Source organism: Carcharhinus amblyrhynchos, chromosome 3 (assembly GCF_965287045.1).
Source record: "Carcharhinus amblyrhynchos chromosome 3, sCarAmb.v2.hapA, whole genome shotgun sequence".
Lineage (NCBI taxonomy): Eukaryota > Metazoa > Chordata > Chondrichthyes > Carcharhiniformes > Carcharhinidae > Carcharhinus > Carcharhinus amblyrhynchos.
The window spans coordinates 2,489,059-2,504,640 of NC_137326.1; the positions used below are offsets into that span (position 1 = coordinate 2,489,059).

General features: G+C 48.8%; 1 protein-coding gene across 1 annotated transcript in view; it reads right to left on the reverse strand.

Annotated features, from left to right (window-relative positions):
- Positions 1 to 11,336, reverse strand: part of uroc1 (urocanate hydratase 1) — a 77,332-nt gene extending 65,996 nt beyond the window's left edge. The window contains exons 1-4 of the mRNA XM_080218618.1: positions 11,125 to 11,336; positions 7,793 to 7,923; positions 2,144 to 2,237; positions 475 to 534 (exon numbers count right to left, since the gene is read on the reverse strand). Coding sequence (XP_080074744.1) covers positions 475 to 534; positions 2,144 to 2,237; positions 7,793 to 7,923; positions 11,125 to 11,250 — 411 coding nt within the window. The 5' untranslated portion in view covers positions 11,251 to 11,336. The remainder of the gene's footprint in view (positions 1 to 474; positions 535 to 2,143; positions 2,238 to 7,792; positions 7,924 to 11,124) is intronic.
- Between the last annotated feature and the right edge of the window lie 4,246 nt (positions 11,337 to 15,582).

Genomic DNA, 15,582 nt, shown 5'->3' on the forward strand with positions numbered 1-15,582 from the left:
GAACCTGCCTCCACCTCACATCCAGGCAGTGAATTCCAGACCCCAACCACTCACTGGGTGAATTTTTCTTTCTCAAATCACATTTGCTTCTTTTACAAATCACTTTAAATCTGTGCCCTTTCGTCTCGATCCTTTTACGAGCAGGAACAATTTCTCCCTAGCTACTCTGTCCTGCCTCCGCATGATTTTGAACATCTCTATCAAATCTCCTCTTTGCTTCCTCTTCTCAAAGGAGAACAGTCCCAACCTCTCCAATCTATCCTCATAACAGAAGTTTCTCATCCCTGGAACCATTCTTGTAAATCTCTTTTGCGCTCTCTCCAACGTGTTCACATCCTTCCGATTGTGTGGCACCCAGAACTGTGCCCAATATTCCAGCTGAGGTCTAACATAAGTTGTAAATGAAGATTTGCTGTTAATATACTCTGGATGACAGAGCTTACATCCTGGTGTCTGAAGCAGGGTTTTTCTTACCTGGGCCCAGTTACTGAAGACTTGTCCATTCCCACCGTATGTAACAAGCTCCTGGGGAAACTGAAACCAAAAACATTAAAGCGAGTCACCAAGAATCCGAGGTTAACATCCGGTCCAGAGTGAAACGGACAGAGCAGGATGCTGGATTCAATCCTTGCTCAGCTATTCTCAGGGTTAGGAGTGTGGGGGAGGGGAGAGGGGGGGAGAGATGGGAGGTGAGGGGGAGATGGTGGAGCCAGGGGCATTAGGAGTGGGTCATTACCCCTTGGTCTCAGTGAGGGAGGGCGCTATTGTTCAGGGTCTGTGAACCTGATGATTTCGTACCAAGCCCCCACTGACCATGGACAATCTCCAGGAGGAGGCGTGAGGTGGTTTCTCCTGGTGGAACAGGGACTGTTCAGCCATGGAGCACAGGCTCCTTGGTGGGATATTTGACCGAAAACAGCAGAATGACAGAGTCAAACCCTGCTCCTCCTCAAATCATCGAAAATTCAAAACAGCAGTATAGCAGGCGTCTGATCTGGGGCTATAGCTTCCCCTCTTGCCCTCTCCTATATCACTGTTTTCCCAGAGAGACTGAAAGTATATCTACTTCAGTCATAAATTCATTCAAGGATGGAGGATTTCCAATTCTCTGGGGTAAAGAATTCCAAAGATTCACAATCCTTTGTGTGGAGAAATTTCTCTCTTCATCCCTATCCGACACTATCATCTCCTGATCCCAAGATACTCACTCCATGTGTTTTAAATTCCCCAACCAGCAGAAGCAATTTCTCAACGTCTGCTCTCTGGAGATGGTTACAGATCTTGTATAGCACAAAGAGATCATCTCCCATTCTTCAATTCAATTCAGTTCTCCGTGAATACACATCCAATACACTCAGCCCACCCATCAGAACACAACTCTCCCATAAAGCAGCGGTACTGAGGGAGTGCCACACTGTCAGAGGGTCAGTGCTGAGGGAGTGCCGCACTGTCAGAGGGTCAGTGCTGAGGGAGTGCCGCACTGTCAGAGGGTCAGTGCTGAGGTAGTGCCGCACTGTCAGAGGGTCAGTGCTGAGGGAGTGCCACACTGTCAGAGGGTCAGTGCTGAGGGAGTGCCGCACTGTCAGAGGGTCAGTGCTGAGGTAGTGCTGCACTGTCAGAGGGTCAGTACTGAGGTAGTGCCGCACTGTCAGAGGGTCAGTACTGAGGGAGTGCCGCACTGTCAGAGGGTCAGTACTGAGGGAGTGCTGCACTGTCAGAGGGCCAGTGCTGAGGAAATGTGTATCTGAGAGAAGATTCTAATCTAAGGCTGTATTTGGTCTCTCAGGCAGGGTTGAAAGACCCCATGGCTTTATTTGGAAAGGGATTGGTTGATACGCTTGGTGGAAGAGGAAGATATTAATCCTTCAGCCACCATCAAACACAGATTCTCGTGTCACTGCTCACAGTTCTGTTTGTGGGATCTTGCTGTCACAGTTTCTGCATTACAGCAGTGAGCGTATTTCACACCTCCCTCTATCTGTGAAAGGTTTTGGGAGGTACGGTGATTCTGAAAACTGCTGGAGATACTTTACCGACTGTGGGATTTCTGCTCTTTCCTGGGTTTAAACGTCCTGAGACTGAACCAATCTTAGACAACCCAGGACCCAGGTCATTCTGAAAGCGATTCTCACTGACAGTTTACCTGAGCCACTTGTGGATCCAGGTTGTTCATGATCATGTGCATAATAGCTGCAGCTGCTGTTGTTTTGCAGGGATACTGAGTGATTGGGTACGCTCTGTAAGAAACAGGAATGAAATCGGTTTGTTAACTGCCCACTGCAGTGCACACAACCTGTCTTTCTGTGAGATCCACCAACATTCTCATCACCATCTGGGCTTTAACCCGGTGCTGTGAGATTTCTTACTGTGCCCACCCCAGTGCAACGCCGGCATCACCACACCACCTGGTTTTGTTGTTTCAGCGGCAGGGAGTGGAAAACACACTAATATTCCGGTTAGAAAGCCCATTCCTGCTTTAAACACTCACTCCCTTCACCATCGACGCACAGTGGCAGCCGTGCGCACCATTCTGTTACTTGCTTCCCTGTCCTGGTCTTGAGAACCACCCCACCAGCCAACTCCCCAACCTCCCCCCGCAACCCCAGCCCTGCCCCCTCACCCCTCCACCCTCTCCCCCCTATCCCCCACTCTCCCGGGCCAAGACAGAGAGGAACTAAAGAGAGTAACATTTTGGGAGGGTTGCCAAGAAAATAAAATGAACATCAGTGATCAGTGGACAGGAATAGAGCCTGGGTGGGATTGTGGTGGGTGCAGACTCGATGGGCCGAACGGCCTCCTTCTGCACTGCAGGGATTCTATTTTTAAAAATTCTACAATAAATTGTAGTACAACATTCAAGAGTAGAGAAAATTAATAATAAAACAAATTTAAAGTGCTTGTATCTGAATGCACCTAGCATTCGGAATAGAATTAATGAGTTAACCATGTACATAGAGACAAAGGGATAAGATTTGATGGTGATTACTGAGATGTGGTTGAAGGAGCCCGGGTTTGGTAGGTTAAGGATACTCAGTGTTTCGGAAGGCTAGATGGAAAGGTAAACGAGGTGGTGAAGCTTTGTTAGTGAAGGAAGGGAGCAGTGCTGTCGTAGGAAATGATCTTGTCACTGGACTCCAAGACAAAGAGCGGAGACTCCCTGTCCTGCTTGTCACGGGAATTGTTGTGGTCGGAACACGGACAAGCAACGGTCCATTGACCTTGGAGGGATTTTCCGGTCTTGGGGCAAGTGTGGCCGGAAAATCTCAGCCATAGAATCAATCTGGATGAAAATAAGAAATAGCAAAGGAAGGAATTCCCTGGTGGGAGTAATTAATAGGTCCCCAAACAGTCGTTATACAGTAAGATCCAATATAAACCAGGAAATATCGGGGGCTTGTAAGAAAGATGACAATAATCATGGTGATTTTAACATGCGTATAGACTGCATTAATCAAATTGGCAAGGATAACTGCGAGGGAGAGTTCAGAGAGTGTGTTAGAAAGTGTTTCTAGAAGCAATACATTGTCAAACCAGCTAAAAAGTAGGCTCTATTGGAGTTAAGCCATGATCTTATTGAATGGCAGGGCAGGCTCGAAGGGCCAGATGGCCTACTCCTGCTCCTATTTCTGATGTTCTTATCTAGTATTGTGTAATGAGATGGGATTAATTAGTGGTCTTGCAGTGAAGGATCCTGTAGGAAAGAGTGATCATTGTATGCTCAAATTTCAAATTCAGTTTGAGGATAATAAACCCAAGTCCCACATTAGTGTTCTGGTGTTAAACCAAGTTAATTACATCGGAATGAGGACAGATGTGGCCCTGGTGGACTGGTCAGGGAAGGCTAAAAGGCAGGACAGGTGATGAGCAGTGGCTGATATTTCAGGAGATATTCAATTTCTCCAAAATAAAATATATTCCAGAAAGGAAGAAAAATTGTAAGAAGGGAAAATCAATCCATGGCTAAGCAAGGAATAAAGATAAGTTAATGGCAAAAACAAGGGCATAGCATATTGTAAGGGCCAGGAGCAGGCTGGAAGACTGAGAAACTTTTAAAAACCAAATTAAAAACCTCTAAATTAATAATAATAAAAGCAAAGGTCAACAATGAAAGAAGTGCAAAATATAAGAATGAATAGCAAAGAGTTCTGTAAGTATATAAAAAGGAAGAGAGTAGCTAAAGTGAACGTTGGTCCATTAGTGGACAAGACTGAAGAGATAATAATGGGGAACACAGAAATGGCAGAGACAGTAAATCAATATTTTGCCTCCGTTTTCATGTGGTGGATTCTAGAACCATTCCAGTAGGAACAGATAATGCAGCGGTTGTTGAAAAGGAGGAACTTAAAACAATCAAAAACAATCTCCATCACAAGGGAAGAAGTATGAAGCAAATTATTGGGATTAAAGCCAGACAAGTCCCCAGGGCCAAATGGCCAAAATCCCAGGGTCCTGAAGGAAGTGGCAGCAGAGATCGTGGAGGTATTGGTTATAATATTCCAAAAATCCCTGGATTGTGGAAAGATTTCAGTGCATTGGAAAAAGCTAATGTAACGCCCCTATTCAAAAAGGGAACAAGGCAGAAAGTAGGAAACCATAGACCTGTTTAACATTTGTTGTTGGGAAACTGTTGGAATTCATTATTAAGGAAATAGTAAGAGGATATTTGGAAAACCAAACGCAATCCAGAGTCAGCATGTGTTTATGAAATGTAATCGTGTTTGACTAATTTGCTGGAGTCCTTTGAAAATGAAACAAGCAAAGAGGATAATGGGGATCCTGTAGATGTAGTATATCTGGACTTCAGGATGGTGTTAAGGTGCCACACGACAGGTTAATACACAAGGTAAGATCACATGGGGTTTGGGGTAATTTATTCGCTTGGATAAGTGACTGGCTGATGGACAGAAGACCGGGAGTCAGGATAATTTAGTCTTTTTCTGGTTGGTGAGCTGTAACTAGTGGGGGTGCCACAGGGGTCAGCCAGCTATTTACAATCTATATTAATGACTTGGATGCAGGGATAGAGGCTTTATAGGCAAATTTACAAATGACACTAAAATAGGTGGGACAGGAGGTTGCAATGAAGAAATATGTTGTTTACGAATGGATATAGATAGGTTAGGAGAGTGGGCCAAAATGTGGCAGAGAGAGTTTAACATGGATAAGTGTGAGGTTATCCATTTTGGTCACAAAAAATGGAATGGCGAATTATTATCTAAATGGAGAGAGAGTTCAGGGTGCTCCAGTGCAGAGGGATCTGGGTGTCCTTGTGCATTAATCACAGAAAGTTAGTATGCAGATACATCAGGTAATAAGGAAGGCAAATGGAATTTTGGCATTCATTATTAATGGAATAGGGTATAATGGTGGGGCGGTGCTGCTGCAACAGTAATGGGATTGGTGAGATATTACCTGGTGAACTGTGACGTTTTGGTCCCCTTACTGGGGAAAGGATGTGGGGTTATTCCAAACGGAAGGTTTGGGGCAAATGTATTGCCATGTAGAATTATAGATTCCTACAGTGCAGAAGGAGGCCATTAGGCCCATTGAGTCTACACCAGCCACAATCCCACCCAGGCCCTATTACTGTAACAATGTTCTGTCCAGTCTTCTCACCTGTCACAGTGGGTGGCACGGCAGAACAGTGGTTAGCACTGCTCCCTCACAGCGCCAGGGACCGAGGTTCAAATCTGGCTTGGATCACTGTCTGTGCGGAGTTTGCATGTTCTCCCCATGTCTGCATGGGTTTCCTCTGGGTGCTCCAGTTTCCTCCCACAGTCCAAAGATGTGCGGGTTAGATTGATTGGCCAGGCTAAATTTCCCCTTAGTATCAGGGGGATTAGCAGGGTAAATGTGCGGGGTTATAGGAATAGGGTTTGGACGGTGCAGACTTGATGGGCTGAATGGCCTCCTTCTATGATTTTGTGGAATTATATATCTTTCTTCCAGTTTGATACTATCTTTAACTTCTTTCTTTCATCACAGATGGCTTGTCCTTCCCTTCGAATCTTTCTTTCCCACTGGAATGTATCTTTTCTGAGTATTTTCAAATATCTCCTTAAATGTTATTAAATGAATTATTAGGGATAGGATTTATAGTTATTTGGAGAGTAATGAATTGATTAGAGACAGTCAGCATGGTTTTGTAGCAGGTAGGTCGGGCCTTACGAACCTTATTGAGTTCTTTGAGAAAGTGACCAAAGAGGTGGATAGGGGTAAGGCAGTTGACGTGGTATATATGGATTTTAGTAAGGCGTTTGATAAGGTTCACCATGGTGGGCTTCTGCAGAAAATGCAGATGTATGGGATTGGGGGTAATCTAGGTAATTGGATCAGGAATTGGCTAGCGGATAGGAGACAGAGGGTGGTGGTTGATGGTAAATATTCTTCATGGAGTTCGGTTACGAGTGGTGTGCCTCAGGGATCTGTTTTGGGGCCACTGCTGTTTGTAATTTTTATCAATGATCTGGATGAGGGTATAGTTGGGTGGATTAGTAAGTTTGCTGATGACACCAAAGTCGGAGGTGTGGTAGATTGTGAGGAAGGGTGTCATAGTTTGCAGGAAGACTTAGACAGGTTGCAGAGCTGGGCCGAGAGGTGGCGGATGGAGTTTAATGCGGAGAAGTGTGAGGTAATTCATTTCGGTAGGAGTAACAGATGTGTTGAGTATAGGGCTAACGGGAGGACTTTGAATAGTGTGGAGGAGCAGAGGGATCTAGGTGTATGTGTACATAGATCCCTGAAAGTTGGGAATCAAGTAGATAAGGTTGTTAAGAAGGCGTACGGTGTCTTGGCGTTTATTGGTAGGGGGATTGAATTTAGGAGTCGCAGCGTCATGTTGCAACTGTACACAACTCTGGTGCGGCCGCATTTGGAGTACTGTGTGCAGTTCTGGTCCCCACATTACAGGAAGGATGTGGAGGCTTTGGAGAGGGTGCAGAGGAGGTTTACCAGGATGTTGCCTGGTATGGAGGGGAGGTCCTATGAGGAGAGACTGAGGGATTTGGGGTTGTTTTCGCTGGAAAGAAGGAGGCTAAGAGGGGATCTTATTGAAACATATAAGATGATTAGAGGTTTAGATAGGGTGGATAGTGATAGCCTTTTTCCTCGGATGGAGAAAGCTAGCATGAGGGGGCATGGCTTTAAATTAAGGGGGGGTAGTTATAGGACGGATGTCAGGGGTAGGTTCTTTACCCAGAGGGTGGTGAGGGATTGGAATGCCCTGCCTGCTGCAGTTGTAAATGCGTCTAGTTTGGGGGCGTTTAAGAGATCTGTGGATAAGTTTATGGACGAAAAGGGATTGGTTTAGATTAGTGGGTCAGTGTTTTTTTTTAAAAAAACTGGTCGGCGCAACATCGTGGGCCGAAGGGCCTGTCTGCGCTGTAATGTTCTATGTTCTATGTTCTATGTCTCCACTGACCTATCCCCTAACCTAATGTCAAGCAAACTGGTCGACAGTTTCCTGTTTTCCTCTATATTGAACGGAAGGGTTATATTTGCTACTTTTCAGCCTGATGGAACCTTTCCAGAATTTAGTGAATTTTGGAAAATTAGCGTCAACGTATCCACTAACCCATTAACCACTGGTTAAAACCCTAGGATGAAATCCATCGGGACTTGGAGGCATCTGAGGCCACAGTTCCATCAGTGAGCTCAGTAAGGCTTCCCCAGTGAATTAATCTCACCAAGTCCCTCTCTCACTTCCACCTCCTGATTTCCAGCTGTTACTGGAACTTCCTGTACTGTTTTCCTTGCCCACACTTCAGGTGCTGAGGTAGCTTCACAAACTCACCTCATCTTCATCTGTGGACAGAACCTGTACATGTAGATATGGCCAAACTCCCGGAGCTCACTGCCGAATTCCGGGGCCAGGATACTGTGCAGATCCGGAGGAAAATAACGTAGAGCATTCCTCAGAGCTACCTATCAGATCAAAATAAAATAATTCACATTGCAAAGATCACCGATTTCTCCACAGTCAAAAACTCCCTCAGCACTGACCCTCTGACAGTGCGGCACTCCCTCAGTACTGACCCTCTGACAGTGCGGCACTCCCTCAGCACTGACCCTCTGACAGTGCGGCGCTCCCTCAGCACTGACCCTCTGACAGTGCGGCGCTCCCTCAGTACTGACCCTCTGACAGTGCGGCACTCCCTCAGCACTGACCCTCTGACAGTGCGGCACTCCCTCAGCACTGACCCTCTGACAGTGCGGCACTCCCTCAGCACTGACCCTCTGACAGTGCGGCACTCCCTCAGCACTGACCCTCTGACAGTGCGGCACTCCCTCAGCACTGACCCTCTGACAGTGCGACACTCCCTCAGTACTGACCCTCTGACAGTGCGGCACTCCCTCAGCACTGACCCTCTGACAGTGCGGCGCTCCCTCAGCACTGACCCTCTGACAGTGCGGCACTCCCTCAGCACTGACCCTCTGACAGTGCGGCACTCCCTCAGTACTGACCCTCTGACAGTGCAGCACTCCCTCAGCACTGACCCTCTGACAGTGCGGCACTCCCTCAGCACTGACCCTCTGACAGTGCGGCACTCCCTCAGCACTGACCCTCTGACAGTGCGGCACTCCCTCAGCACTGACCCTCTGGCAGTGCGGCACTCCCTCAGCACTGACCCTCTGACAGTGCGGCACTCCCTCAGTACTGACCCTCTGACAGTGCGGCACTCCCTCAGCACTGACCCTCTGACAGTGCGGCACTCCCTCAGCACTGACCGTCTGACAGTGCGGCATTCCCTCAGCACTGACCCTCTGACAGTGCGGCACTCCCTCAGCACTGACCCTCTGACAGTGCGGCACTCCCTCAGCACTGACCCTCTGACAGTGCGGCACTCCCTAATCCTTGCCTGAGATTGATTGAATTCTGGCTGAACTTTTTAACTGGGTCAGATAAGATTTTTAATAAAATGTTATGTTTCAACCAGGGGAAAGACTAGTTCAAGATTTTCAAGTGAATTATTCACTAAATTTGCTATGTTGCCATAGTAACTGAGAATCCCAAACTTACAGGCTCCCTTGGACATGGGAAATGATAAAGTCTGGCTTTGAAATTGTGAAACTATGTAAATCTAACGCACTGAACCCTTTCACCATCAGACAGCTCTGGAGCTCTGCCCTCTGCCTCCCTCCTGTCCCCTCTGCCCCTCTCCTGTGCCCTTTGCCCCCCTCCTGTCCCCTCTGCCCCTCTCCTATCCCCTTTGCCCCTCTCCTGTGCCTTTGCCCCCCTCCAGTGCTGTTTCTCCCCCTCTCTGCTCCAGTGCCACCACTGTCCCTGCTGACACCCCAGCTGACACCAGTTAACTCGTCATTTTCCAGAGCGAGCAACAGTAGGAGGCCATTCAGCCCCTTGACCCTGTTCTGCCTTTCCAGGAGATCATTGTAGTGCAGTGGGCAGCCTTCCTGCCTCTGAGTCTGAGGCTCTGGGTTCGAGTCCCACTCTGGGACGCGATGACCAAGGAAGTTGCAGTTCTTTCTGAGATGTTCCTGGCCGGCGGGGCCTGAGTTTCCTGTTGGCTGGAGTCAAACAGCTTCCCCCTTTCTTAAAAGACTCGAAGTGCGAACTCCAGCTGCGTGTTCTGCAGCCAGTGACCTTCCTGCTTTGCTGAACCGAGAGAACATCAAAAAACTACAGCACAAACAGGCCCTTCGGCCCACTAGTTGCGCTGATCATATCCCTACCTACTCGGCCTACCTATAACCCTCAATCCTATTAAATCCCATGTACTCATCCAGATCCAGAGACCAAAGTCCCAATCCAGAGAGACACTCCATTTCCCTCGCCGTCCTTACCCAATCAGGACCGATTGATAAAAGCTAATTCCTGTGGAGACTGGAATCTGAAACAAAAACACAAAACGCTTCTGACAGTCGCTGTGGAGAGAATATCGAGCCAATGGTTCCAGTCTGGATGGTTCTTCCTCAGAACCCAGTGATCTCGGTCTGTAACGCTCCAGCTGATCCCCGGCCCCTCCTGGGGGGTCAGGGTCCCAGATTCCCATTCCCTTTGTGGGACGTCCATCCCGATTGCTGCGGCTCGGATTTTAGTGTGGTGCCCCTTGTTCAAGCCCCCCCAAGATTCCACCCCCCACTCCCTGCTCACCCGCCCAGCTTCCTCCCATCGCCTCCCCTCACTCCCCCTCACCCCCCCGCTCCCCCCCTCGCCGCACACACTCCCCCCAGCTTCCTCCCCTTGCCCCCTCACTCCCCTCTCACCCTCCCCACTTCCCCATCACCCCCTCACTCCCCTCCCACCCTCCCCACTTCCCCCCAACTACCCCCCACTCCCCCAGTTCCCCCCTCGCCTTCCTTCACTCCCCTCTCACCCCTCCCACGTCCCCCTCACCGCACTCACTCCTCCAGCTTCTTCCTCCCTCCCCTCTCAGACCCCTGTTTCGCCCCATCGCCCCCCCCTCACTCCCCTCCCACCCCCCTGCTCCCCCCCTCTCCCCCCCCCCAACTCCCCCAGTTTCCCTCCTCGCCATCCTTCACTCCCCTCTCAGCCCTCCCGCTTCCCCGCCTCACCTCCCCTCACTGCCCCCTCACTCCCCCAGTTTCCCCCCTCGCCTCCCCCCCGCTCCTCACTGCCCCCCACCCACCATCTCCCCTCATTTAAATGGAAAGTTTCCTGATGTGTAAACCGCACAGAGGGAGGGAGAACATTTCCGTAGCGCCTGTCACTATCTCAGCAAGTTCCCCATGAAGCACTTCTTAGAGATCTAGTCAGTGCCCAAAGGCATTAATTCACACGCAGCAACTCCCAGAAACAGCAGCAGGATAAATAATCCATTCATTGCCTTCTGTACTGACGTTAGTCGGGGGATAAACATTGAGCAATAACATTCCGGAGGAGGACTCTGCTTTCTCTGAATTCCAGCAGAATTCCTGTCCCGGGACGGCTGGGTTGAATAAAGGGGACAATTTACGCACTGACCCCCACCCAGGCACGCAGCCCCCTGTCCCGCTCTCCCTCACATTGTTCCAGAATGACAGCAGTCAAACACTTTTCCCTAAACATCAAATATCCAGGCTGATAATAAATCCACGCGCCAATCCCAGCCCAGCCACTGACCACGGGTCTCACGGCTACAAACACTTTACAAAGTTGTTGACTACCTTCTGTTCGGCGGGGGTGAGGTTCGGGGTGCGGACGGGAGCGTGAGGCACCTTGCTGTCTCTCCCTCTGTTCGGGGGTAGAGGGTAGAACGGGATTCCGGAGCACAGCTCCAACAGACTGCTCATCCTGCAGCTGGGATCCAGGCGGATACTGGGATACGGCGCGAGTCACAGGTTGGGAATGGGCATTTCCAGAATTCACCTTAAAATGGGACGTAGCCCCTTCCCCCACCCGACTGCCACCCCCTGTTCTCATTGGACAACAACCCTCCGCCATGAATAAATGATTAATACACTGACTGACAAATAAACACTCTGCAAATATCGGTTCTTTCACAACTCAGTAACTATTAGATATGTTGTGATGCAATTAAACATTAGTGTGGATCACTGTGCAGTGAATAGTGAGTCTGAACTATCGAGGGTTCCATCTGGGAAATCATTTTGATCCAGATTGAATGAGGTGCTGGTTCCACAGTCAGGCAGCAACTTGTGGCATCAATATCCCCTCCAGAGACAGCACCTCCACTGCACCCATACACCCCGAGGGAGAGCTGCAATATCACAGGGTCAGTACCCAGGGACTGTGTGTGAGAGAGAGACAGAGTGAGCGTGTGAGAGAGAGTGAGTGTGACTGTGAGTGTGCATGAGTGTGTGAGTGTGAATGAGTGAGTATGAGTGTGTGTGAGTGTGTGTGAGAGAGTGTGAGGGAGTGTGAGTGTATTAGAGAATGTGTGTTGAGTGTGATTGTGAGTGTGTGTTGTGTGTGAGTATGTGTGTGTGTGAGAGAGAATGTGTGTGTGTCAGTGTGTGTGAGAGAGTGTATGTGTGTGTGTGTTTGTGAGTGTGTGTTTGTGAGTGTGAATGTGTTTGTGAGGGTGTGTGTGTGTGTGTGAGTGTGTGAGTGTGAGTGTGTGTGTGTGTCTGTGTGAGTGTGTGTGTGTGTGAGTGTGTGTGTGTGTGTCTGTGTGAGTGTGTGTGTGAGTGTGTGTGAGTGTGTGTGTGTGTCTGTGTGAGTGTGTGTGTGTGTGAGTGTGTGTGTGTGTGTCTGTGTGAGTGTGTGTGTGTGTGAGTGAGAGTGTGCGTATGAGTGTGTGTGTGTCTGTGTGTGTGTGTGAGTGTGTGTGTGTGTGAGTGTGTGAGTGTGAGTGAGAGTGTGAGTGTGTGTGTGTGAGTAAGAGTGTGAGTTGTAATCCACAATTTACAAAGTAGAGCCAGGCCGTTTTACACGTTATCCCTGAGTGTGTGCAGTCTGTCCATCAGCAAATAATTCCAGTCAGGATTCCCCAGCCTGTTCCCAACTCCGTCCAGCCCCCTTACCCATCGCTCCCCTCTTCAATCCAATCCTCAGTCTCTCCGGATGGATAGAGGGAGGGTTGGAGGTGAATTGTCAGTTGTGGTAACGCCTACATCCACACAATCCCTTTAAGAATGTTACCCCTAATTTTACAATGGGTGGGATTTCCTGGCCACGCCCACCCTAAGACCAGGAATTCCCACCCGGGGTAAATGGACCTTTAAATAGTCTGTCAAAGTTTGTGTGCCGCCCATTACCATTCCCGCAGTGGGTGGGGCAGAAAAATTCCACCCATTGTCTCTCCATATTCTTCCTACAAAACTGTATTCCGTTACACTCCTCCACATTGAACTTCATCCACCATCTACCTGCCCACTCCCCCAACCTGTCTGTGTCCATCTGAAGTTCGGCAATCTCCTCTTCAATTTCCAATGCTTCCAAGTTTTGGGGTCACCCACAAACTTTGAAACTGTCCCCGGCACCAAGATTTAGATCATTGATATGGGTCAGGAAAAGCAAAGCTCCCAACACTAATCCCTGGGGAAGCAGCACCACAAACCTTCCTGTACCCTGAAAAATACCCACTGACTGTTAGTTGGGACACCCGTTGGCATGAGACGTGACAGTGTGCGCAACAGAAACTATGTACAACCACTGTGTGACATACACTTAAACAGACAGACAATGCATAACTATTTACATAGATGTGTATTGAGGATAGGATTAACTGTAGCAACTAATGCATTGCCCATCATGTCTCCTTCTCCCCTCCTCACAACACCCACCGCTCCACCTCCCCACCCCCCCCCCCACCATTTCTGTTGGAAAAAAACTGAAATTGGAAAATAATTTCTCAGCTGAGCGGTGACACAAGAGCAGGGATCTTGTGTTCAGCTCGTTCAGGCACCCTGGGATTACACCGCTCGGTGATCTCGGGGTCTGCCTATGGTCACTGTCTTCATTATTAAGAACACAGGTCGTTTCATCCGTGTGTGAGACACGGTCACAAAGATTGGCCGGGCGTACCAGATTATGAGGGGCATGGACAGGGTGGATAGGGAGCAGCTGAGGGGTCACTCACAAGGGGACATGGGTTGAAGGTGAGGAATAGGAGGTTTTGGGAGGGATGTGAGGAAATTTTTTTTTACCCAGAGGGTGGTGAGGGTCTGGAATGCGCTGCCTGGGGGGGTGGTGGAGGGGGAATGCCTCACATCCTTTAAACAGTATCTGGATGAGCACTTGATGCATTATAACACTCAGGGCTATGGGCCAAGTGCTGGCGGATGGGAGTCGGTGAGAGTTCAGGTGTTTCTAACGTGTCGGTGTGAACTCGATGGGCTGAAGGGCCTCTTCTGCACAGCATGATTCTGTGCAGGATTCACTGTGTTGGTCTGTTTAGGAGGCTGTATGTGGGCTAGTGCAGGGAGCTGGTGCTGAATCTGTGGGCTTTCTGTTGCTGCTGGTTCTGATACATGCAGAAGGTGACTGCGATTGTGGGCACTGTCTGAGGCGACCAGATAACTGTTTGGTTGTGGGGCATTACTGTGTCCCATCGCCAGCTGGTCACAGCTACACAAGGCCTGAATCCTGCTGGTTTAACCAGCTGTTAGAGAGCTGAGTCCGTGGGCATCTCTTCCCATGTCTGCGTGGGTTTCCTCAACTAACTTTACTCAAAAAAGAGTCATCCCTTTCATTAGTATCCCTTATCTGTGTGTCTGTGTGGAGCCTGCACGTTCTCCCCGTGTCTGCGTGGGTTTCCTCTGGGTGCTCCAGTTTCCTCCCACAATCGAAAACTGCGCTGGTTAGGTTGATTGGCCAGGCTAAATTGATCATAGTGTCAGAGGGGATCAGCGGGGTAAATATGTAGGGTTATGGGGATAGGATCTGGGTGGGATTGTGGTCAGTACAGACTCGATGGACCGAATGGCCTCCTTCTGCACTGTAGGGATTCCATTAATTCCTTTTCCTTCATATCTGGAACACAAGCTCCCCATTAACCTCTGTCGAGAGTTGAACTCCTCTGGAAGTTCTGATTTATTTGATTTTTTTAGGTGAGTGAGGAAACACATCACCCTTTGAAACTAAATTTCCAGAGTCTCTGATAGCCTGACATCCTTCACTCAAAATCCCACAAGAGCCCTCGCTTTGGTTACAATCCTCGCTCTTGTCACTATTGGACAGTCAGGACCCGGAATGGAACCCTGGCTCAGTAAATCCTAACTTTTTTTCGGTTAGAGATTTGGGTGACCAAAGTCACAGGACAACTGATTAACTCTTAACAAAGGAATAAAACATTTCTTAAACTGAAAAGATGAACTATAATACAACACTCCTCTTAGAATCATAGAATCCTCTAGTGCAGAAGGAGGCCGTTCGGCCCAAAGAGTCTGGACTGAACCACAATCCCACCCAAGCCCTATCCCCATACATTTACCCTAGCTCGTCCCCCTGATACTAAGGGGCAATTTAGCAAAGCCAATCCACCTCAGCTTCCAACATCTTTGGAGTGTGAGAGGAAACTGGAGCACTTGGAGGAAACCCACGCAGACATGGGAAGAACATGCAAACTCTGCACAGACAGTGACCCAAGCCGGGAATCAAACCTGGGTCCCTGGCACTGTGAGGTAGCTGTGCTAACCACTGTGCCACCGTGCTACCCCACATAGCTTCAGAGATGTACATAGATTTTTAATGATGAAACAAATTAGAAAATATATCTTCTCAGTAAGTGCACAGTCCATGGAAACCAACAGACCAACTGTGGTCTGACACACCGCGCTCTGAAACCAAATGACGTCACCACCCAATACCACACCTGTGGATTTCTCAACAAATCCGCCCGGATTCTTGTTACACTCTGCACCAACTGGTCTCACTGGAATTCTGGCTTCCACACGACTGTTTCCAAACTCCACTCCCAGAAAAACACACCTTGAAGTCTTCTTCCAAAACTTTTCCTCAGATGCCTTCACCAAGGATCCACTTCCAGGATTTCAGTCTCACCTTTCAGTATTCCTCAGTCTTGGGTTGCCATGTGCATTCAAGCTTTCAAACAATCTCTTAATACCCAGCCATGCCAACAGACCCCTACTGCTTCCCAATCTTAGGATTGTCACCAAACTTAGGATGACTTCTGATGTAATCCAGATGTAGCCATGTGC